Source organism: Balaenoptera musculus, chromosome 20 (genome assembly GCF_009873245.2).
Source record: "Balaenoptera musculus isolate JJ_BM4_2016_0621 chromosome 20, mBalMus1.pri.v3, whole genome shotgun sequence".
NCBI classification, from domain to species: Eukaryota; Metazoa; Chordata; class Mammalia; order Artiodactyla; family Balaenopteridae; genus Balaenoptera; species Balaenoptera musculus.
This window is the reverse complement of record NC_045804.1, coordinates 20,301,363-20,322,701: the sequence shown is the minus strand read 5'-3', so window position 1 is coordinate 20,322,701 and position 21,339 is coordinate 20,301,363. Positions and strand designations below refer to the sequence as shown.

At 56.0% G+C, this 21,339-nt stretch overlaps 2 protein-coding genes across 3 annotated transcripts; both read left to right on the top strand.

The window, feature by feature from the left end:
- The first annotated feature begins 4,278 nt into the window (after positions 1–4,278).
- On the top strand, positions 4,279–8,812 carry KRT15 (keratin 15). Of its 2 annotated transcripts, XM_036837435.1 has the most exons (8): positions 4,281–4,869; positions 5,691–5,773; positions 5,857–6,013; positions 6,489–6,650; positions 6,736–6,861; positions 7,039–7,259; positions 7,711–7,736; positions 8,432–8,812. In XM_036837435.1, the coding sequence occupies exons 1-8, from the start codon at positions 4,375–4,377 to the stop codon at positions 8,524–8,526; spliced, it is 1,365 nt and encodes a 454-aa protein (XP_036693330.1). In that variant the 5' UTR covers positions 4,281–4,374; the 3' UTR covers positions 8,527–8,812. The 2 variants fall into 2 exon arrangements, 1 of the variants encoding a protein (XP_036693330.1); XR_005017841.1 differs by lacking the exon at positions 8,432–8,812 and having other exon boundaries at positions 4,279–4,869; positions 6,736–6,911.
- A 7,335-nt stretch (positions 8,813–16,147) lies between these two features.
- On the top strand, positions 16,148–20,911 carry KRT13 (keratin 13). Its single transcript, XM_036837872.1, has 8 exons — positions 16,148–16,714; positions 17,807–17,889; positions 18,213–18,369; positions 18,557–18,718; positions 18,808–18,933; positions 19,027–19,247; positions 20,223–20,245; positions 20,579–20,911. Exons 1-8 carry the CDS (start codon positions 16,220–16,222, stop codon positions 20,647–20,649), a joined length of 1,338 nt encoding a protein of 445 aa, XP_036693767.1. The 5' UTR covers positions 16,148–16,219; the 3' UTR covers positions 20,650–20,911.
- The last annotated feature ends 428 nt before the right edge of the window (positions 20,912–21,339 follow it).

Here is a 21,339-nt window from a genome sequence, read left to right as displayed (position 1 = left end):
CCAGCCCATACCTGGGCCCAGAGCCTGGAATAGGACCCAGCTGTGACCTAGACCTCCCACAGAGACCCCCAAACTGGCTTGCCTGGGGCCCGTCCTGGGCCCCCAAAGGAATGCAAGTCCCAGCTTCCTGGTACAACTCTGCCCTTGGGTTGGTATGGTCCTGTCCCTGTGGTTTACAACTTAGCTGCCAAGAACGGAGGCCAATTAAAGGTAAATAAGTCCCACTTCCCCCAGCAGAGAGGTTCAGGCTGAGCGGGTCTGTTCAGGCCCCGTGGATCTGTCTGTGACAGCGGCCGACCCTGTGAGGGAGGGGGCTGAGTGAGGCGGAAGGTCTCTAGGGGGACAGATCGTCGCTCTGCCACCTGTGCTCGGCACTGCGCTATGGAGGCTCAGGACCCCGCCATACCTGGTGTTCATCCTGAAGGGGGTGCTTTTCTCGCCATTTTCCGTGGAGCTTGGTAGGCTTATTAGTTTACTCCAAATCCCAGGCTGGTGACTCCAGAGCCCAGCTCTTCCCGCTTCCCCTGCCGCAGCCCTGGGCCAGGAGCCCCTTCTGCCACCTCCCCAGCTATTCCGCTCTGGCCATCAGCACCTACAGGCCCACTCTCCCACTTAACTTAGGAGGCCTTGGAGCTAGAGGCCAGAGGCCTGGCTGCACCCCCAGTCCCAGGCTGGGACTGCCCAGAGATATTTGTCCCCTGTTCATGAAAGCCTCTGTTGTCACAGCTGAAACCCTCCCCTGTGCCCCAGAGGCCCCTGGAATGTGGCTGTGAGGCGGGGTCTGGGCCCCATACAGGTGGGGCTGGTGACGGGGTCTCAGGTCTGGGTGTCAGGAAGAAAGCTTTCCTTTGTGTGCGTGCACGCGCGCATGTGTGTGTGTGTGTGTGGACACTTTTCTGTCTCAGTCTGGGAGCTGAAACTAGGGGTACCGTGTTGACAGAAGCAGCTGGGATAGAGGAAAGGGAGCGAGAGGCAGGGGGAGGGGATTTGGGGGGGCAGGGTCTTTCCAGCCCTGCTGGTCATCATGACCACTTCGGTTTGCAAGCATTTCCAGTCCGTCATCTTGCTCCATCTCCGTGAGTCAGACTGGGCCAGAGTTATTTCCATTTTTCCAATTGGTAGACTGAGGCTCGGAGAGAGGAGGCTTGATTCCTCAAAGCCACATAACTAATAAATGAGAAATGAGGAATTCTCCAGGCCCCAGGGCATGCCCTCTCTCTGACCCTGGCATCTCCCTGGGGAGCGGAGGAGTGAGGGAGGATCCTAACGTCTGTGGAGGTCCCCACTCCCCCTGTGACGTTGAATGCTCACTGTGGCCCTGTAGCTGGGGCCAGTGTTAACGGGGTCAGTGTTTTGTTTTTTTTTTAATTTTTTTATTGTGGTAAATACACATAACATAAACGTTACCATCTTACGCATTTCTCGGTGCACAGTCCTGTGGCAGTTCTGTGCGTGCACGTTGTTGTGCAAGCATGATTACCCTCCATCCTCATAACTCTTTCCATCTTGTAAAACTGAAACTTTATCCCCATTAAACCATAACTCCTCATTCTCCCTCCCCACCCCTGGCAACCACCATTACACTTTCTGTCTCTATGATTTTGACTCTTCTTAGTACCTCATGTAAGTGGGAAAATGACCCAATTTTAAGTCAGGAACCTGGCTCGGAGATGTTAAGTCACACCCAGAGGTGGAGTCCAGCTCAGGCTCTTTCCACTGGGCTGCATCGTCCCATCCCAAGGAGGGAAGGCCGGCTCTGGGGCAGCCTGTCTGCCTTCAGTGGGCAAAGGACAGAAACTGGCACAGCAACCCGGGCAGGCTGCCTGGGGCAGGGCCCAGGTCTGCAGTCTGGGCTGGAGCCAAATGGAGCTTGATCTCTGCCCTTGCCCAGCCATCACCTTCTGGTGCTAACGAGTAGACTCCGGCCACCCAGACCTTGAGCTCATAGGAACTGTTTGGACCGAAACCAGGGATTTGTGACTGGGGCAGCTGCTGCCTGGCCTGGGCCTGAGAGGGTAGGGAAAGCCCCCTTGAGGGGCTGCTGGAGGGGAGTCAGGGTGCAGAGAGAGGCTGGCTGGGGTCCAGCCCTCCCTCATCCCGGGGTGATGGCACATAATTTTTCCCCGGGGTAATTGCTGGGGCCGTAATGTCTGCAGAGGCTTTAATGAGCTAGGGTTGATCTGAGTTTGATTATTTTTCTTTCAGAGGAAAAGACAGTATCCTCCCACCCTCGAGACAATACCTCACTGTCTGGGCCCAGCACTCAGAGGCTGGCTTACTGTGACGCTGGGCAAGGAGAAGCCCACCCCCGCGTACCAGGAATATGCCACTACCCTTGCTCAGGTGCAGGAATCTGGGGTCTGGGGAGGGGAACACCTTCTTTTCCTGTCTCCTGTTTGAGTGCGGGGGGAGCGGTCAGAGGACCCAGTGAGTCCTGGCGATGCCCTCTTACTAGCTGTGCCACCTTATACAAATCACTTCCCTCTCTGAGCTGCAATTTCATTTCTTCTGAAATAGGGGCAGGGATCATCTTCTTAGCTGTGAGGAATAGAGGAGGCGTGGATGCAGAAGTGCTTTGTGAACTGTGAAGGATGCCGTGGAAGTAAGAATTTACTGTTATTAGAGCAATAATAACAATGACCTGCATTGCCCAATAGGTGCTGGTTATGGAAGAATATGGCAGAGTGTGACGGTCACTCACAGGGCAGATCTGATGCCCAAGGACAAAAAAAAGTCCCCCCAGGTGATGGTACTCGGGAGTCCTAAGTATTGGACGTGCACCCCACTATCCGGCGCCTCAGAAGACGGGGAGCAAGGAGGAGGCAGGATGGGGGCTCTTGGGCCTCAGGGCTTCCCTGTAAGTGGGAGCTGAGAGTGCCCGTTGCCACAAGGAAACTGAGACTTGAAAGGTACCGTGTCCAAGGTTTTCCAAGCAGTGATGGCTAGAGCCAGGCTTGAAGCCAGGTCCCAGGGAATCCAGAGCTCCGTCAACTTCACGGTGCTGCAGCTGTGGTCCAGGAATCCTCCTCCTGACTCTCCAGCCTGGTCTTGCTCACTTCCCCACCGCTGGCTCTCTCTAAACCCCGCAGCCAAAGCCAGAGGGCCAGGCCACGCCTCCAGTGGCACTGCCCACAGGTATCAGGTATCCCCGGAAAGCGGGCCCCTGAGCTGGCGGCAGAGAAAAGGGCTCTCCTGAGTGTTGGACTCCCCTCTCCGGCCTCAGCATCCTGCTCTCTGAAGCGGTGCCTTGACCTTCAAGATCTCCGAGGTGTCTTCCAGCCCGCCCGCCAGGCCCCTCTATCCCCTCCCTCCTCATGGTGCTCAGGCACGTACGGCTTTCTGGATCGGGTCCCTCCCCAGCCCCGCGGTGCTTGACAGGACAAACAGGGTTAATCTAGCCCCGCTGTGCAGCGACTTGCCTCTCCCTGGAGAAAGCAGGGGCTTTCTGGAACTTGCTCCCGTCTTATCTGCAGAGGTTTGCCCCAACTCGTCCCAGGAGCAAGCAAAGGTTCAGTGACATGTAGTTGGCAGGTGGTGGGATTATCAATCAGCCCCTTGTCAGCCCTGAGCCCGCTGGCTTTTGTGAGGATGCCAGTGCCATGGGGCTGAGGGCGGGGGTGGGGGGAGCTGGAGAAGAAGGAGGGGGACTGTGGGTGGGGGAGGAGAGGAGGAGAGGGGTCCATTTGGAGCATCAGGGAAGTGACAGATGCTGGCCCCTCCGGTCACCTCAGCTGGAACTTGACTCAGAATCCCTCTCCTGTCCTCAGTCTATCCCCGTGGGCCCCGCATTCCTCTGTGTACCTCTGCCCGCCAATCCCCAGAGCCCGCAGGCTCGCACATGGGGCCTGTGAGAGGGACCACACAGGGCAGCGATGGGAAGTGGATTCTCAAACTGAGATCAGGGAGCCGGCCACCTGCGGGCAGCAGAGAAGTCCAGCGGAGGGTGGAGTTGGCCTGAGCCTCTAAGAGGGCAGGCGGAGGCCTGGCAGATGTGATGCGAGTTTGCTCCTTTCCATTTTCTCCTGGAGTGTAGAGATGAACCTGTAATCCAAGTGTTAAAACCATGACCCGGGGCAAAACACCGTTCATTCTGAATCATCACTTTTGTTGCATTTAAAAAAAAAAAAAAAGAAAGAGAGAAAAGAAAAACCCCATACCAGCCACGTAGAGGTGTGCAGGTAGCTGTGTTTGTCAGGAACGCAGAAGGAGTTGGCTTCCCTTTGGGGGAGGAGACATGGTCCCACAACACCCTGGGAGGGGTATATAAGGAGCCTGGGGCTGGGGGTGACAGGCGCAGCCCTCGGGTTTCAGCCCAGCTCACGCCTCCTGCCAGCTTTGCTTGTGCCGCTGAGAGCTCAGGGCTGCTGCCTGGCCATGAGCACCACGTTTCTGCAGACTTCTTCCTCCACCTTTGGGGGTGGCTCGACCTGGGGGGGTTCCCTCACGGCTGGGGGAGGAGGCTTTGCTGGGGGGAGTCTCTATGGGGGAGGTGGGAGCCGCAGTATCTCAGCTTCTTCTGCCAGGTTTGTCTCCTCGGGGTCAGCAGGGGGCTATGGGGGCGGCTTCAGTGGAGGGGCTGGTAGTGGTTTGGGTGGAGGCTTTGGAGGTGGCCTTGGAGGTGGCCTTGGAGGTGGCTTTGGTGGTGGCTTTGGTGACTTCGGCGGTGACGGCCTCCTCTCTGGCAACGAGAAGCTCACCATGCAGAACCTCAACGAGCGCCTGGCCTCCTACCTGGAGAAGGTGCGCGCCCTGGAGGAGGCCAACGCTGACCTGGAGGTGAAGATCCGCGACTGGTACCAGAAGCAACGGCCCACTGAGATCAAGGACTACAGCCCCTACTTCAAGACCATAGAAGAACTCCGAGACAAGGTGAGTCCCCGGGTGTCAGGGAGAGGGGAGCAGGTGGCTGGTGCCAGCTGCCTGGGGGAAATCCTTTCCTTCCCAGGTAATGATGTGTAACCTCGGCAAACTTGGAGCACGGGAAATGCGTTCCAGGTGTGGATGCCCGCAAACATCTGCTCAGCCTGGCAGTGCTGGGCATCCTGGCACGCTGGTCTCGACCAGTAGGGGCCGAGGAGGGGGCAGTGCTCACACCCTGCAGGGCTTTGCCTAGAGCGTTCCTTTGGTTTTTTTTGCAAGAACGGAGGTGTAGAGATGAACCTCAGGTTCTAGGAGTCCAGAACGCCAGGACTGCCTGCCTCACCCTTCGAATGTCTTGGGTGGCAAAAGCACTGTTGGACCTTAGGAGACCTGGAACTGGGTATGGGCTCTCCCAGCCACTCACTCACCCTTCACTCACCTGCACCAGTTTCTGCAGCTGCCCTCCAGTTTCTCCCTGACTGGAATGTTCTGTAGATGCATGGCTGTGTTAAGGTGTGCAGGAGGCTGGCGACCATGAGTTGTTTACAGGGGAGGCTGGTGGAGTACCCCCAAGAGGGCACCCTCTCCAGGCCAGGCAGTTTCCACAGGGGGTTCCCTGCAACCCTGGCTCCTTGGTCTTTCATGTTCTGGAGACGAGGAGGGTGGCTTGGGGCAGACCAAGTGGTGGCCTGGACTCTGCCCCGGGGTCCTACAGGCTTCCGTTGCTGGTGTCAGAGGGGAGATGTTTAGTGAGGGGTCCCGCCTGGGGTGCAGGGCGGGGAGAGCAGCAGGGAAGAGGGAGGGGTCCTCCAGCTCCCTGTCTCCCGCAGATCCTGGCGGCCACCATCGACAACTCCCGGGTTATCCTGGAGGTTGACAACGCCAGGTTGGCTGCGGATGACTTCAGACTCAAGTATGCTCCTTCTGCCCCGTCTCCCGACTCAAGCGGCCCAGACCCCTCACCCTTCCTCACCTGGGTTCCCTCTTCCTTTCCAGGTATGAGAACGAGCTGGCCCTGCGCCAGAGCGTGGAGGCTGACATCAACGGCCTGCGCAGGCTGCTGGATGAGCTGACCCTGGCAAAGAGCGACCTGGAGCTGCAGATCGAGAGCCTGAACGAGGAGCTGGCCTACCTCCGGAAGAACCACGGGGAGGTGAGAGCCAGGCAGTGGCTGGGGCTGATGGGACGCAGAGTGGGGCCTCTGGGGTCTCCTCATAGTTGGGGGAAGGGCTTCGTGGTTCAGATATGCACGCCCCCCAACACAGGGGCCCCCATGGAGAGGAAGGGGCACTGTCGACCCAGACCCCTTTTCTCCTCTGATCCACAGCCAGGCCAGGCGGCCCGTGGGCACTGCTGTCCTGATTTGCTTCATGAACTCACACAAGGGCCCTACCGTCTTGAGGTCTTCCCTCGGCAGGACCTAGAGAGGAGGAGGGACCCTTAGTGCTGAGGGGCTCGTGCGATCAAAACCCTTCACGCGCAGTGGGAAACAGGGGCCCGGGGTGGGTACGGGGCAGAGCCAACGTCACGTGGTGAGTTAGGGATGGAGCCGGGATTGGCACGTGGGACCCCAGACTCGGCTCTGGCTTCCTCCCTCTGTCTCTGAATGGGCCCCACCCACCCTGCAGGAGATGAAGGAGTTCAGCAACCAGCTGGCCGGCCAGGTCAACGTGGAGATGGACGCGGCACCCGGCGTGGACCTGACCCGCGTGCTGTTGGAGATGAGGGAGCAGTACGAGGCCATGGCGGAGAAGAACCGCCGGGATGCTGAGGCCTGGTTCTTCAGCAAGGTGGGCCTGACCTGCCAGCCCCGCTCCAGCTCCCTGAGCTCCTGGGAGGCCCGTGGAGCTCACTTGTCTTGTGCGTGACCTACAGACGGAGGAGCTGAATGAGGAGGTGGCCTCCAACACAGAGATGATCCAGACCAGCGAGACGGAGATCGTAGACCTGAGACGCACGATGCAGGGGCTGGAGATGGAGCTGCAGTCCCAGCTCAGCATGGTCTGCCTCCCGCCCCACCCACCCCAGCCTCTCCCACCCTCCATGGCTGTGTAAGCCTTGGCGTTCCCGAGCTCCCTTTGGGGGTGTTCCTTGCGATCCATTCAGCCCCTCTCCCCAGGCCCTCGGCGGCTTCCTGTCTAGCCTGATGTGACGTCTGTTGGTCTGCTGCCCCACCAGAAAGCCGGGCTGGAGAGCACGCTGGCGGAGACCGAGTGCCGCTACGCCCTGCAGCTGCAGCACATCCAGGGCCTCATCAGCAGCGTCGAGGCCCAGCTGAGCGAGCTCCGCAGTGAGATGGAGTGCCAGAACCAGGAGTACAAGATGCTGCTGGACATCAAGACGCGGCTGGAGCAGGAGATCGCCACCTACCGCAGCCTGCTGGAGGGCCAGGACGCCAGGCAGGGGCTCGGGTGCAGGGGGCAGTGAGGGAGGGGCCAGTTGTGGTTGAGGGGGGAGAGTCATCTTAAGTGCAGCATCTACAGTGAAAAGAGAACAGAACAAGGAGTAAGAGGTTCCGGACTCTGCGCTCTGGTCTTTGGCCGTTACCTTGGGCAGGTCATGTCACCTCTCTGGACCTGTGTGCCTTCTGTAAATGATAGCAATTGGGCTCGTGGTCTTGGATTTAAGGCTGGTTCCATTTCCAGCATGAAATAGATGGGGTGTTATAGTAGGTCAGAATTTGTGTGCTTGGGGGTGGCTCTCAGGATGTCCCAGGCTTTAGAGAAGTCAGATGTGGGAGTGAGGGTGGTGTGAGGGCTGGGGAGGACGGCTTAGCTGTCTCCTGGGGCCTCCTGTAGGCAGACCTGAGCTTTTGTCCGTTGCTTACATCTGCTTCCCCCTCTCTTTCAGGATGGCTGGCATTGGTACCAGAGAAGGTAAGAGGCTTCACTCTTCTTTTTTTTTTTTTTTTCTGGCCACACTGGGCGGCATGTGGGATCTTAGTTCCCCGACCAGGGATTGAACCTGTGCCCCCTGCAGTGGAAGTGTGGAGACTTAACCACTGAACCGCCAGAGAAGTCCAAGAGACTTAACTCTTCCTGAGTTGAGGGGAGAGGGAAGCTATTGAAGCCACAATTCTTCTTGGAATGGGGAGGAAGGTGAAAGAGGCCAAGCATCCCAATAGGGTGGGGACATGCCCATTCCAGTAGGTACCTCTTCCCCAGTGGGACCCCTCTATCAGCCCCAGGTAGGGTTGGGATTGAAGATTTACTCAGAACCTTCCAGGATGAGTAAGCTTTGTCCAGGGCATAGCCCCCCCACTGCCTCCCCCCCACCCCGCCCACCCCACCTTCATGCACTTATGGTAAGATGCCCATGATTAATTTCTGTTTATGTACAGCTTAAAAGCCCTAACATTCTTGTTCAGTGCAAAGCATACCTGCCGCTGCCGCCGCCAATCTCTTTGACGAGTGATTCAGCACCAGTCCTCCTGGCAGCTCTGGGAGGATGGGCCAATGGCCATTATCAGGGGTGCTGTGCAGTTCTCCCAGAGCTCAGCCAAGGTCCTGGCCCCTTGGGAGGGAGGACAGGGAGAGTCTCCCACTCTAAAGCTTGCCTCTTCTTTCTACAGCCTCCCTGGGAGGTGGTGGCAGTGGCAAAGTCCGTATCAACGTTGAGGAGTCAGTGGATGGGAAGGTGGTTTCTTCTCGAAAGAGAGACATCTAAGTGCCCAGCGCAGGAGAGATACCCCCGTCATCCCCACCCTCCCCAGGCTGAGTGGACAGCTGGCCGGAGGGACCAGAAAAGCAAACTCCAGGCCCTGCCTTCAGAGGGTCCAGCTCAAGGGGTCCCTCATCTCCTAGTTGGGTGCTTCACATGCTTTCCCGGACCCCGCTCCAGCTTTCCCACCTCCCTTAGAGCAGGGAGGTGCAAGAAACAGCTGTATTGTGTAACAAGCTCATAGATTGTACCATGTCCATGCAATAAAGAATTGCTTTTCCTTTTGCAAATATCTCTTGGTAGTATGTCCAGTTTTTCTTGTTGGTGGCCTCTGAGGAAGCCCAGGGCCCACACGCTGCCATCTGCCCCTGACTTTGAACTCGTCCCTGCGCGGTCACTCTTTGGGTTACCTGGAGCGCCTGGGACAAATCAGGTGGCTCAGATGACTTGCTGTCTTGCTTACCCCATTTAGTGATCACGGAAGCAGGATGCGGGGTTCCTTAGAGCAGTGTGTTGTACTTAGCACAGGGCTGGACACATGGACTAATCACTTACTGGATGGTTGACTGAATAGATGGCTCTGGTTCGCCACTGTATGGTTGGCACTGTGCTAAGCACACACACCTATGGGTCTCATTTAATCAACTGCCGGTGGTCAGGATTTATTATTCCATCTTAGAGATGAGGGAACTTAGAGAAACTTACAGATGAGGAAGTCAGGCTGATGAGTTGCCCAGAGGCCTCGTGGATGGATCGTAAGCAGCAGGGCTGGGGCTGGGCCCCACACCTGTATGACTCCAAGACCAGGGCTTGTTCTGGGACCCCAGGCCCTGGTTCTTCACAGCTCATTGCCAGGACCTTCCTCCTTGCTTCTGGCCCTCACCATATGTACCCCCTGAACCTCCCCTCTTTTCCAGCCAGGCACACCTGACCTCCAGAGCGGCTGAGCCAGTTCCCCTCTCTGCCCCCCTGCAAAGCTGGTCCCCATCCCCTCCGAAGCTGCCATCTCCCCACAAAGCACTGAAAGTGCCCAGAGGGAAAAACGCCAGCTCCAGGAAGTCCTCCCTGATTTCTCCAAGCTTAAGTCCAAAGCAACACCAACCCCTACTTGCCCTTCTCTGTCTAAATCCTGCTCCTGCTCTCCTGTCACCAGTCTCCACCTGAGGGCTCATTAGAGCAGCGATATCCATGCACACCTGATTTGTTGTTTCTGGTTTGGGGCTGTTTCCTCTGGGATTCATAGCCCCTGATAGAGGGCAGGGAATGAGGAAGTGGAGAACTCTGGGTGCCATGGCTGGGCTGGGCTCCGGTGAGGATTGCGGGGAGAGGGAGAACCGGTTTCTTTGTTCTGCTGGGAAGAGCAGGTAGGAGGTGCCGCTGTTCTCCTTAGAATCAGATCATTTGGGAGGAGGGCCAGGCCCTCTGAGAGGGAACCCGTAGGTCTCGCTGGGTACAACTCCTCACCCAGCAGCCATGGCTGGAGAGAAGGTGGCATCTGTTCTTTCTGGGGGAGATTTAATCTAGAATGTGTCTCCTGAGTACACACTTTGAGGCCAGATTTCCCTGGGGCCGGAGGAAGGAAAGGGAATTTATTAAGTGTCTGCACACTGCCAGGCTCTGGGCAGGGCATTCAATGGATGGCATCTCATTTACTCTCCAGACAGCTTTTGAAGCTGGGGGTCAGACTTCAGCGGCAGTTTTCAGAAGAGGAAACCGAGGCCCAGGGAAGCTGAGTCACTTGAATGAAGCCATAAACTAGGAAATAGTGAAACTGGGTTTGGGACGGTCTCTCTGATTCCAGACCTTTGCTTTTCCCTGGATGCCATAAAGGTGACAGAAGCTGGCAACACCTTCCTTAGAGGGTGTGCTGGTCTGAAACCCATTTCTTCTTTTTCTTTTTTTTAAAAATATTTATTTATTTGGTTGTGCCGGGTCTTAGTGGCGGCAGGCAGACTACTTAGTTGCTGCATGCATGTGGGATCTAGTTCCCTGACCAGGGATCGAACCCAGGCCCCCTGCATTGGGAGCACAGAGTCTTATCCACTGCGCCACCAGGGAAGTCCCTGAAACCCATTTCTTAACCTCTAGGGGCAGCCTGTTCAAGTGTCACACAGCCATTACAGTCAGAGAGGTTGTCGTCACATGCCACCTTGGTCTCTCACGCTGTGGTTCAAGCCCAGAGCACCAGGTTCCACGTCCCCAACATCCCGGGATCATCCAGGCTCCTTTTGGGAACTCTCCGACCCCACTGAGGCCGGGCTGCTTTTCCTGTCTCGCCGACTTCCGGGCCTCTGTTGGGAGGGCTCAGGCCTTCTAAACAGCCACCGAAGAGTCTTCTTTGCTTGCAAGAATAACCACATCTGCAAAGGTGCAGGGTGTCGTGGGGGCTCAGCCCTGATCCAGTGAGCCTTCTCTCTGGGCCAGACCCTGAGCTGGGGGTGGGTGGGAAGGGGAGGCTGCTTCTATCTCCCCCGAATCCCCATTCTTGCTCTGCTGGGATTCAGGGACAGGCTATCAGAGAAGCCCTTGGAACCTGCCAAGTCCTGTCCCCTGCCTGACCGTGGAGTGAGATGCCCACACCTAGGGATAGCTCGTGCCTGGCTGAGCCCTTAAATCATCTTCGGGGCAGAGACAGCCCGCTTCCTGCCCCTGGATGGAGGTGGGGCTGGCTTTCCAGCCAATCCGGGAAGCAGGCAGCAGGCCTCTCTCCTCCCCACAGAGAGGGCAGCTTTGGGACTAGGGATTAGGGCCCCGGGCGTGTCCTGTGTTCAGGCTGGCCTTCCCAGAGCAGGCGTGGGGCATGCCCACCCCTCTCTCCCCGAGGACTTTGGTCCCTGTTCTCCTCCGGGTCTCAGTTTCCGCATCTTTAAATGGAGGCGTCTGACTGGATGAGATGCTCTCAAGGTTGTCTATGAGCTGCTCTGTGTCCTGGGACCTCCGAAGGGAGCCTGGCCTGTGGGATCTGCGACAGCAGGGGCTGTGTCTGCACCCTGCACTGCTGAGTCCTCAGAAGGGTAGCTCAATAAATAGCTGTTGCACGAAGGCATGAACTTTCTTCTCTTCTGCTCTTTCTTGCCTTAGACATGGCTCTGGACATTTGCTCATGTCTTGGGCATGTGCCCACCTGGGGGTCACCTGTCCCTCCGTGGGCAGCTGGCGGTACGAGGGGAAATAAGGAGGTGGCAGCTTTTCCCATGAGATTTGCAGCTGGGGTGACCCCACTTGATACCATTCCTGCTAGATATTCCTTCTCACCTAAAGCCAGCAGACAGTGTGTCTCTGAAACAGCTTCTCGGACGGTTAGCCAGAGCTCCCCTGTGCCAGGAGCAGTATTTGGAGGACAAAGCCCTTGTCTTCAGGGAATGTAAGACTGAGCGGGGGAAATAAGACAGGAATGCCACCAACTGTCACATGTCTGGTTGCCGTGGGTGCCGTGCTGGCTGCAGAGACCAGAGAGGGAGGCGAAGCAACGAGCTGGCCCTGGATGGAGGAGGCCCAGAAGAATTCTCCGACGGGTCATCTAACAAGGAGAAGCTCGCATTTCCTCATTTGTAACAGGGAGGGAAGAGTAACCTTCCGCCTGCCGGGAGCTCCTGTGGGTCAGGTGCTTCTCAAATACTAACTCATCGAATGCCTATTCTTCAGTTGCGGTCACCGAGGCACTGAAAGGTTGAGTAACGTTCCCAAGGTCACACAGCCAGTCTGTGGCAGAAGTAGGGTTGAAACAGGTCCACCTAACTCAAAGCCTTTGCTGGCCTCGCTGGGTTTCTGGGGAACCCTGGTGGTATAAAAGGGATTTTAGAAAGCTGATTATGTAGAAACGTGAAGCCCTGAGGCCTTGAGGCTAGTCTGGAGAAGGTTCCTGAGGATTGCTGTGTCAAGCAGGTGTCTCTGAGGGTGGAGGGCTGCCAGAGGGCCCAGGTCCACCGTCTGGGGTGGGTCTGCCTTTCACAAGAGACCCCTCCCCTGGGGGGGAGCCTTAGGACCCTTTGGGAGGTGGTCAGCCAGCCTGGGCTCTGGGCCCCCTGTTGTCCAGGGAGAGAGGGAAGGAGGGAGGAGCCTGACCCAAGATTCAAGCAAGGACCGCTGGGTTAGGAGCTGGGGGATGAGGTCTAGGCCTCAGCTTTGCAGATGAACAATCTGGTGACTCTGGATACATTTTGGAGAACAAGAGCCTCAGAGGGCATTGCTGCAGGAAACTTAGAAGTCATTTCAACATAAGGCCCGCAATGAATCAGTGGTAGAGCTAGAGATCCATGCATTACTCTTCCCTTCCCACTGCCCTGGGCCTTGGCATTCTGGGTCTCAGTTTTTCCCACGTGTGAAATGAAGGAGTTGGATGGGGAATTTCCTACGACAATTTAGGCTTTGACATTTTGCGTTGAGTAAGTACCCTTACAAGCCCCCGAGCTTTGGAGCTCACATCAGGCCAGACAGCAGACAGGCTGACCATCAGGCCAACAGCTGCACAGGCCTAACCGCTGTGGGATTCAGGACCATCCACCAGCTGGGTCTTGGGTGACAGGAGGCCTGAGAATGGAGAGGGCAAGAGAGAAGGCCCTCTGGATGGGACAGCGCTAACACTGGCCTGAAAGGGATCGACCAGGCAGTAGTTAAGGGCACAGACCCTAGAGCCAGAGGTTTGAATCTTGGCTCTGACATACTCAAGTTTGGGCAATGTAGTTAACCTCTCTGGGCCTTTGTTTCCTCATCTGCAAAAAGGATACAATAACAATAGCAGAGTTGTCTCAAGGACCAAATGAAGTCATGCATGTAGAGTGTTTCACACAGTATTCAGAAATGTTAGCTAGTGTTATTTTATTATCTTTTAACACACACAGAATGGAACCCTCAGAGATCAGACACTGAGTTTGCAGCAAGGCTCCAAGACACCAACCGGTGGGGTAGAGAGAGCCAGATGCCAGTTTAAATCTTGACTTCATGGTGACCTTGGACTAGTGACTTAGCTTCCCTGAACCTCAGCTGCCACATCTATAAAATGGGGCGAATAAAACCCCTCTCCTGTTGTTGTGTGACAACCTGTTAAGCTCAGCTTCCTCAGCAGGGGTCACTCATAAATGGGGCTTTCCCTCCCCTTCCCTGGAAACATTATAGCGGAGGTGATTTTGCCAGAAAGCAAAGAAGGAAGCTTTAGACATGTGGGCAGTGCCTCAGCCCCAGCACTCTGTCATGCCCCATTTGGACAAGGGTTGGGAGAGGAGAAATGGGGTCCCCAGGATGGGTCTCTACCCAGCTCCTTCAGTAGCACTGGCATGTGTCCCCCCGCCCCATGGGCCCTGGGGTTCACTTGGGGTCAGAGGAAGGCATTCAGGTGTCAAGGCATCACATACCCTGCTCGGGAGGGGTGCAGAGGGGCCGTGCCCTGACCCTGTGAGGGAGGCATGTCCTGGCCACCATGGGGCTTTGGAGGATCTGTGGTTATTGTTCCTCTAAGAGGCGTTGGCTGAACCTGCTCTTCAGCCCCAGGAGGATTGTCATTCCAGGTCTGGCAGGTTCCATTAATCACCTTCTTGTCAGTTTTGATCCCCACTGAGAGAGCGAGGGCTCCTGCTTTGGGCTGAATCACACGTTTTCAGAGAGAGAGCTGAGCCATCAGTTTGGGCAGGAAGGCCGGGCAGGGTCAGGGGTCAGCCTGAATCCCTGGCCTCCCCGTGGTCTTAGAGCACCGCAGCCTGGCCCGGCTCTCTCCCTGACACTGACACCCGCTGGGGGAGACGCAGGCCCACTTCCCTACCCACAGAAAATAAAGGCCAAGAAAGCCCTGACTCCGAGCCCTCCTTTCTGGTCTTGCTGAATCAGCGAAGGGGCTTCCAGCACAACCTCAAGCTTGTGCCACCTCACCCCAGCTCCTGGCCTATCCCACCCAGCCCTTCAGGCTGCTGTGGGCAGGCAGCTCCCAGGAGGCCATTCACGGAAACCTTGGCCCCCTTGGTGAGTGGAGGCTTGGAGCTCGAGTCCAGTGTCCTGCACTCTCAGCCCTGGAAACTCTCCTTCTCTCCCGGGCTTCTGAGAGGCCAGCTCAAGGCCCATTTCTTTTTTCATTCAGCCTGAGTGGTGAGGCCTCCTCCGCCGGCTTCCTAAGTAGACCCTGAGTTTCAGTCACATCCCAGGCTCCTCGGCAGAGACCCTGGCCCCAGGCCCTGGGTCACATCCTCTATGTGGCCTCTTGGTCAAACACTCACAAGCTGGGGCAGGTGTCATGTGGTTGGGGGGCTAGAAAGAGCCCTGCTCAGTATTAGAAGACTTCCTTTCTGGACGTGGCTGTGGCTCTGTGGCTGCTATAATGGAGTAATTAAACCCATGGGCCAGGCTGACCTAGGGCTTTTTGACCTCGACACTACTGACCTTCTGGGCTGGAGAATTCTTTGGGGCAGGGGCTGTCCTGTGCACAGTAGGATATTTAGCCACATCTCTGGTGTCTATCCCCCAGATCCCAGTAGCATCCCCCAGTTGTGACAACCAAAATGTCTCCAGACACTATTGAATGTCCCTTGGGGAGCAAAATAGCCCCTGGCTGAGAACATCTGAATTGATCTATGGTGACAGAGTTGGAATTATGGGTATGTCAGGGGCACGGAGTGTATGGGGGGGCGATTGACTGGGAAAAGGTACAATGAGCTTTATGGGGTGCTGGAAATGTTCTGGGTGGTGGTTACAAAGTAAACACATGCTTAAAATTTCATACGTGGGTAAAAATGCATTAAGCTGGATGCTTATGATTTGTCCATTTTACTGTAGGAAAAAAATGCCTAAAAAAATGAGCCTAGTGTAGACAGGACCAGACTTGGGTTTCAGTCCTGACTCTGCCCTTAAGGCTCAGTTTCCTCCTGTGTAAAATGGGGATAATAGGAGTACTCACCTTATTGGGCTGTTGCAAAGATTAAATGAGGCAGTCAATATAAATTTCTTAGCCCAGTGCCTGCATATGGTGAGGGATCTCAGGGTGTTAGCTATTATAATGTGCAGGGCCACTTGCTCTTTCTATGCCTCAGTTTCCCCAGCTGTGTTGGATGGTCCCTAAGGTCCCTTGCCACCATGACTTTACCTGATGGTCTTGGAGCCATTTTTTTCTCAGCCTAAAAGCCTTCAAGGTTGTTGATTCTACAGGACCAAGCAAAGTTTGTCATTGTTGCTGGGAGCACTGGAGTAGATGAAATGCTGAGAAAGACGCAGAACATTCCAGTCAGACCTCTTAGAAACAGGAAGAAGGGAGGCAGAGGGCTGAAGTGACAACGCGGGGCCACCTTGCAGCCACCCTTCCTCGGCAGAGGCTCCCTGGCAGACCGGTGCAGCTCAGTCCTGGTTCTAACATTGGGTGGGGCCGATGGGAGTGAGTTCCCTAAGTGGAGAGGTGAGACAGAATTCAGTTGTCAAAGGGTAGTCTCAAGTACAACACCGTTCCCTCTGAATCATCACTTTTGTTAAGGATTAAGAAAAAAAAATGCCCCCTCCCCCAATGGCACAACCCACCCTGGAGAACAGAGGTAATGAGCTTGTGGGAAACAGATGTGCAGTTGGCACCAGTAAGAGGGTGGGGAAGGGAGGAGAGAAGATGGGGCAACCGTCCAACCCCCTGGAAGGTGTATAAAAGGCATCCACTCCGGGGAAGAGCCACAGACCTCAGCCAGGCCAAGCCAAGATCCTACTGCACCAACTCTCTGCCCATCTCGCTCTCACCATGAGCAGTTTCCTGCAGAATTCCTCTGCCAGCTATGGAGGTGGCTTTGGGGGTGGCTCCTGCAAGCTGGGAGGAGGTCGCAGTATCTCTACCGGCTCAACCCGGTTTTTCTCTGGGGGATCAGCTGGGAGCTTTGGAGGTGGCATAAGCTGCGGCTTCGGTGGAGGGGCTGGTAGTGGTTTGGGTGGAGGCTTTGGAGGTGACCTTGGAGGTGGCTTTGGAGGTGGCCTTGGAGGTGGCTTTGGAGGTGGCCTTGGAGGTGGCTTTGGTGACTTCAGTGGTGGCGATGGCAGCCTCCTCTCTGGCAATGAGAAGATCACCATGCAGAACCTCAACGAACGCCTGGCCTCCTACCTGGGGAAGGTGCGCGCCCTGGAGGAGGCCAACACCGACCTGGAGAAGAAGATCCATGACTGGTATCTGAAGAAGAGCCCAGTCAGCCAAGAGCACGACTACAGCCCCTACTTCAAGACCATCGAGGACCTCCGGGGCAAGGTGAGTCCTTGCAGGTCGAGGAGGGTTCCTCTGAGCGGGGCAGAGATGCGATGGCCAGGAAAAGCAGGGTCCCTAGGGACCAGAAGGTGCAGTGTGGGCAGAATTCTTACCCTTCCTTTGGGGGAAAATCTAGTCTTTTACTGTCTATCAAGCATCTCTATTCCTGATGGGCTTTCTCAGGCTATGTGTTCTCTCCCATTATTCATTTTTATTGTTCTTACTCATGCCAACATTTTTTACTGCTTTCCAGTTATGTTATTAGTGACTTGATCTCTATAATCCTAACCCACTGGGTTATTTGGAAGCTGTGCTGGGTTATTTGGAAGTTTTAAAAGCCACTAAGAATGGCTAAAACCAACAGAGAAAGGAATGCATGTTCATTCATTGGTTTGGGAACACTATTTTGTAGGGGCCTCCTTTAAACTGGCATTCTCAATTGGCAGCGACCAGGTAGGGGAGATGAAGGCAGAGGCTTAGGCAGTGCTAAGCTGAGATTCTCTCCGTCAAGGCCTGTCCATCACGCTGTGATGCCAGCTTGTTGGAACAGAAATCTATCTGCCTGGGCTGAGTCCCAGCTATGTGGGGTGGATTTTAAATGTTCTGGAACACAAAAGTTTAGACAAGAAATTCAAATGGATGGGGGTATTTGTTGGAATTCCACGCTGCTCAGAGGGGAGGCCAGCTCCGGTGATGTTATCATGAACTGTGACGAGCCAGGCTGATTCTGTCCTGATCTTAAGGAGAAGAAAGGCTCTCAAGACAGCGGCCTCGAGAGGTTGCCAGTCTGACGCTGCAGAGACGTGACTAACCACAGACGTTCTTGGTGGGGTCGTTCCCCTGAAATGTACATCCCGATCCTTCCCACCATGACCAGACATAGAATGATGGAGTGACAGAACAAACCAAGGGGACCTGTCCTGTCTCTCACTTTACAGAAGAGGAACTGAGGCCCAGAGAGAAGTGCCCTGTCCCAGCTCACAGGGGCAGAGAAGAGGCAGAGTCTGATGGCCACCCGTCCTGCCCGTGTTTTCTCAGTCCTGCTCCCCAAGCTTGTGGACCCTCCAGTGGTTGGTTACCTTTTGTATTTTGCAGATCTTGGCGGCCACCATCGACAACAACCACATCATTCTGGAGATTGACAACTCCAGGCTGGCTGCCGACGACTTCAGGCTCAAGTGAGTTTATTTCCCTCATTCCCCTTTCCCAGCAGTTATAGTTTTAGACAAATGTTCCTCTGAACAATGTAACCAGAGCATCCCAGGAGTGAAGGTCTTGCGGAAGTAGCAGAGTCCAGTGCAGGGGTAGTGGAGTGTCTAATACCATTTCTTCCTTCCTTCCTCCCTCCCTCCCTCCCTTCCTTCCTTCCTTCCTTTTTTTTTATTGGAGCAGAGAAATGTTTATTGCAGGGCTAAGTAAGGAGAATGGGTGACTTGTGCTCAAAAACCCAAACTCCTAATACCATTTCTATGTTGTTTTTTTCAATTTAAAAATCCTTTAGGTATGAGAACGAGCTGGCCCTGCGCCAGAGCGTGGAGGCCGACACCAACGGCCTGCGCAGGGTGATGGACGAACTGACCCTGCTGAAGACCGACCTGGAGATGCAGATTGAGAACCTGACCGAGGAGCTGACCTACATGAAGAAGAACCACGAGGAGGTGAGAGGTGGGCTGTGTTTGCCATGGCTGAATTACCTTCAGTGATGACAGAGAGCCCTCTGCCGCAGCCAGGCTCAGCCCTCCACCGTGGGACCTGGAAGCACTTTCCAGAACATTCCAGTAGCATTCAGAGCCAAGGAGGGGCAGGCTGAGGAGCTTCATGCATCTTCCTTTTCCATCCCTACAGGAGATGAAGGAGTTCAGAAACCAGGTGGTCGGCCAGGTCAATGTGGAGATGGACGCCACCCCAGGCATTGACCTGACCCACGTGCTGACGGAGATGAGGGAGCAGTACGAGGCCATGGCGGAGAAGAACCGCCGGGATGCCGAGGAATGGTTCCGTGGCAAGGTACCTGGCCCTCTAACCTCGCTGAGCCAGGGGGTGCTTGGGCCTTCCAGCTGGGCTCTTCCGTCACCTTGGTCCTGCTTGAATTCCAGAGTGCAGAGCTGACCAAGGAGGTGTCTTCCAGCACCGCCGTTATCCAGACCAGCAAGACGGAGATCACGGAGCTCAGGCATACACTCCAGGGTCTGGAGATTGAGCTGCAGTCCCAGCTGAGCATGGTACACCTGCTGCCCCTGCCCAGTGGCTGCCCCCTCTAGGCCCCTCCCCCTGGCCCGGCTCCCCTCAGACCTTCTCCTCTGCTGCCCCACCAGAAAGCCGGGCTGGAGAGCACGCTGGCGGAGACCGAGTGCCGCTACGCCCTGCAGCTGCAGCACATCCAGGGCCTCATCAGCAGCGTCGAGGCCCAGCTGAGCGAGCTCCGCAATGAGATGGAGTGCCAGAACCAGGAGTACAGGATGCTGCTGGACATCAAGGCGCGGCTGGAGCAGGAGATCGCCACCTACCGCAGCCTGCTGGAGGGCCAGGACGCCAGGTAGGTCATGTGGGAAAGTGACTGCGGGACCCTGGGCTGTCAGGGCAGGCAGGGCCTTAGGGATCAGGCCCTTGTGTCTGGGAGGGAAGGACACCTGTCAGCTTAAACAGCCTGGACCAAGAGCCAGGACCACAGCTTCCTCTTTGTCCTCTGGCATCAGACTGTAGGGGCATTTCCTTTAACTTTTTTTTTTTTGCAAGACCGCATGTTTGTTTGTTTGTTTATTTGTTTATTTATTTATTTATTTATTTATTTATGGCTGTGTTGGGTCTTCGTTTCTGTGCGAGGGCTTTCTCTAGTTGCGGCAAGCAGGGGCCGCTCTTCATCGCGGTGCACGGGCCCCTCACTATCGCGGCCTCTCTTGTTGCGGAGCACAGGCTCCAGATGCGCAGGCTCAGTAGTTGTGGCTCACGGGCCCAGTCGCTCCACCGCATGTGGGATCTTCCCAGACCAGGGCTCGAACCCGTGTCCCCTGCATTGGCAGGCAGATTCTCAACCACTGCGCCACCAGGGAAGCCCCCTTTAACTTTTTAATTCAGGCCTCCAGGTTAGATTGGCAGGACTAGGGACTATGGAGAAAATATCTCATATTGGAAAAGTATTAGCTTGGATTCAGGGCAGCCCAACAAAGCTGTTAAAATAGAGATTTAACTGCCTTCAGACTATCTGCAGGGATCAGGCCATCCTTGTGGGATCAAGGGAGGGGTAAGGGGTCGAGTGAAGCAGAGGGAGGACAAGACGTCCAGCAAATGCCTAATAATATCTCCTCCTGAGGCTTCACAGACAGACAGACAGACAGACAGGACAGGCCTGGGAGTCACCTGCTGCTGCTGCTCTGTGGGGCTGGGGGCACAGCTGGGCAAAGAGCCCAACTCAGGGGCTCCAAGTGATGATCTGAGCGACTCCATCTGAGGACAGGTAGGCGGCTGTCCTCAGTGGCCGTCCGCTCATGGCTGCCTCTCTCCTTTCTCCCAGGTTGCCCGCCTTCGCCACAGGAGGTAAGGAAATAACCCAGTGGGAGAGGCGATGAGCCTCCTGCCCTGTGGGCGGGCTGGGCGGCAGTGCCGGGTTCCCCAGTGTAGGGAGGGGGGATGGTACTGGAGCAGAAGTCGTCACGTGCTCCTCTGTTTTCCTTTCAGAATAGGTGGCTCTGTCCCCGCAGACCCACGGGGCTGTCGTGGAGGGAGTCCCCCAGACAATAACACAGTCCCCATCAACTACCCCCCACGCCACCAGACTGACTAGGGGTTTGGGGCCCTCCTGGGGGGCCTGAGCTGGCCTGAGCTGGGTCTTCTCCAGCCTGAAGGTCTTTTGCCTCTTCCATTTCCCAGGAAACACCATCATCTCTACTAGCGGCACCACCAGCTCCACTCGCCGCCTTATAGAAAAAAATAAGCCTTAAATCTGCCGGGCAGGCCCTCCCTCTGTCTTCAGCACCCAGAGGAGAGAGCTGACGGTTCCCTGCAGGAGCAAAGGAGGGACTGCAGGACCCGAGGCTCGGCCACTCCGCTCTCGGCCCGCAACCCCCCCCGAGGACAGCCACTCCCCGCCCTTCTCTCTGGGTCTGCTTCCTCTTCCCCCTGACCTGTCTCCTCTGATTCCTCCGCTTCTCTACTAAACAGAAAAGCTAATTCAATAAAGTTTCCCACTTTCTTGCAAATGTATTTTTGATTCTGGTTTGGTTTCTGAGGGTGGCACCTGCCAAGGCCCTGACTGGGGGTGGCGGGGGGAGGTGGGTGGGTGAGGTCGGGCTGAGCGGCCCACTCTGACGAGCCCCGGCCCAGAGAGCTCCCAGCTGGGAGGGACACAAGGCACCCGGGCCGACCGTCAGCCACGGGGTCGATAATGACAAACACAGGGCCACAGCTGGCTCACGGGTGATGGCGCCCTGCAAACATGCACATGCGGGAAAGAGGTACAGAGGGCTTGGGGCAGAATGCAAGGGGTTAGTGCAGGGCTGGTGTGGGGAGAAGGAGGCCTAGGACAATTGCTCCAGCCCCAACTACTGCCTTCCTGCTTTCTGCGGAGACAGCTTCCTTTGGGCACCCTCACCTGCAGTCCCCCCACGCCTCTGCTTGCCCCAAGGTCCTGC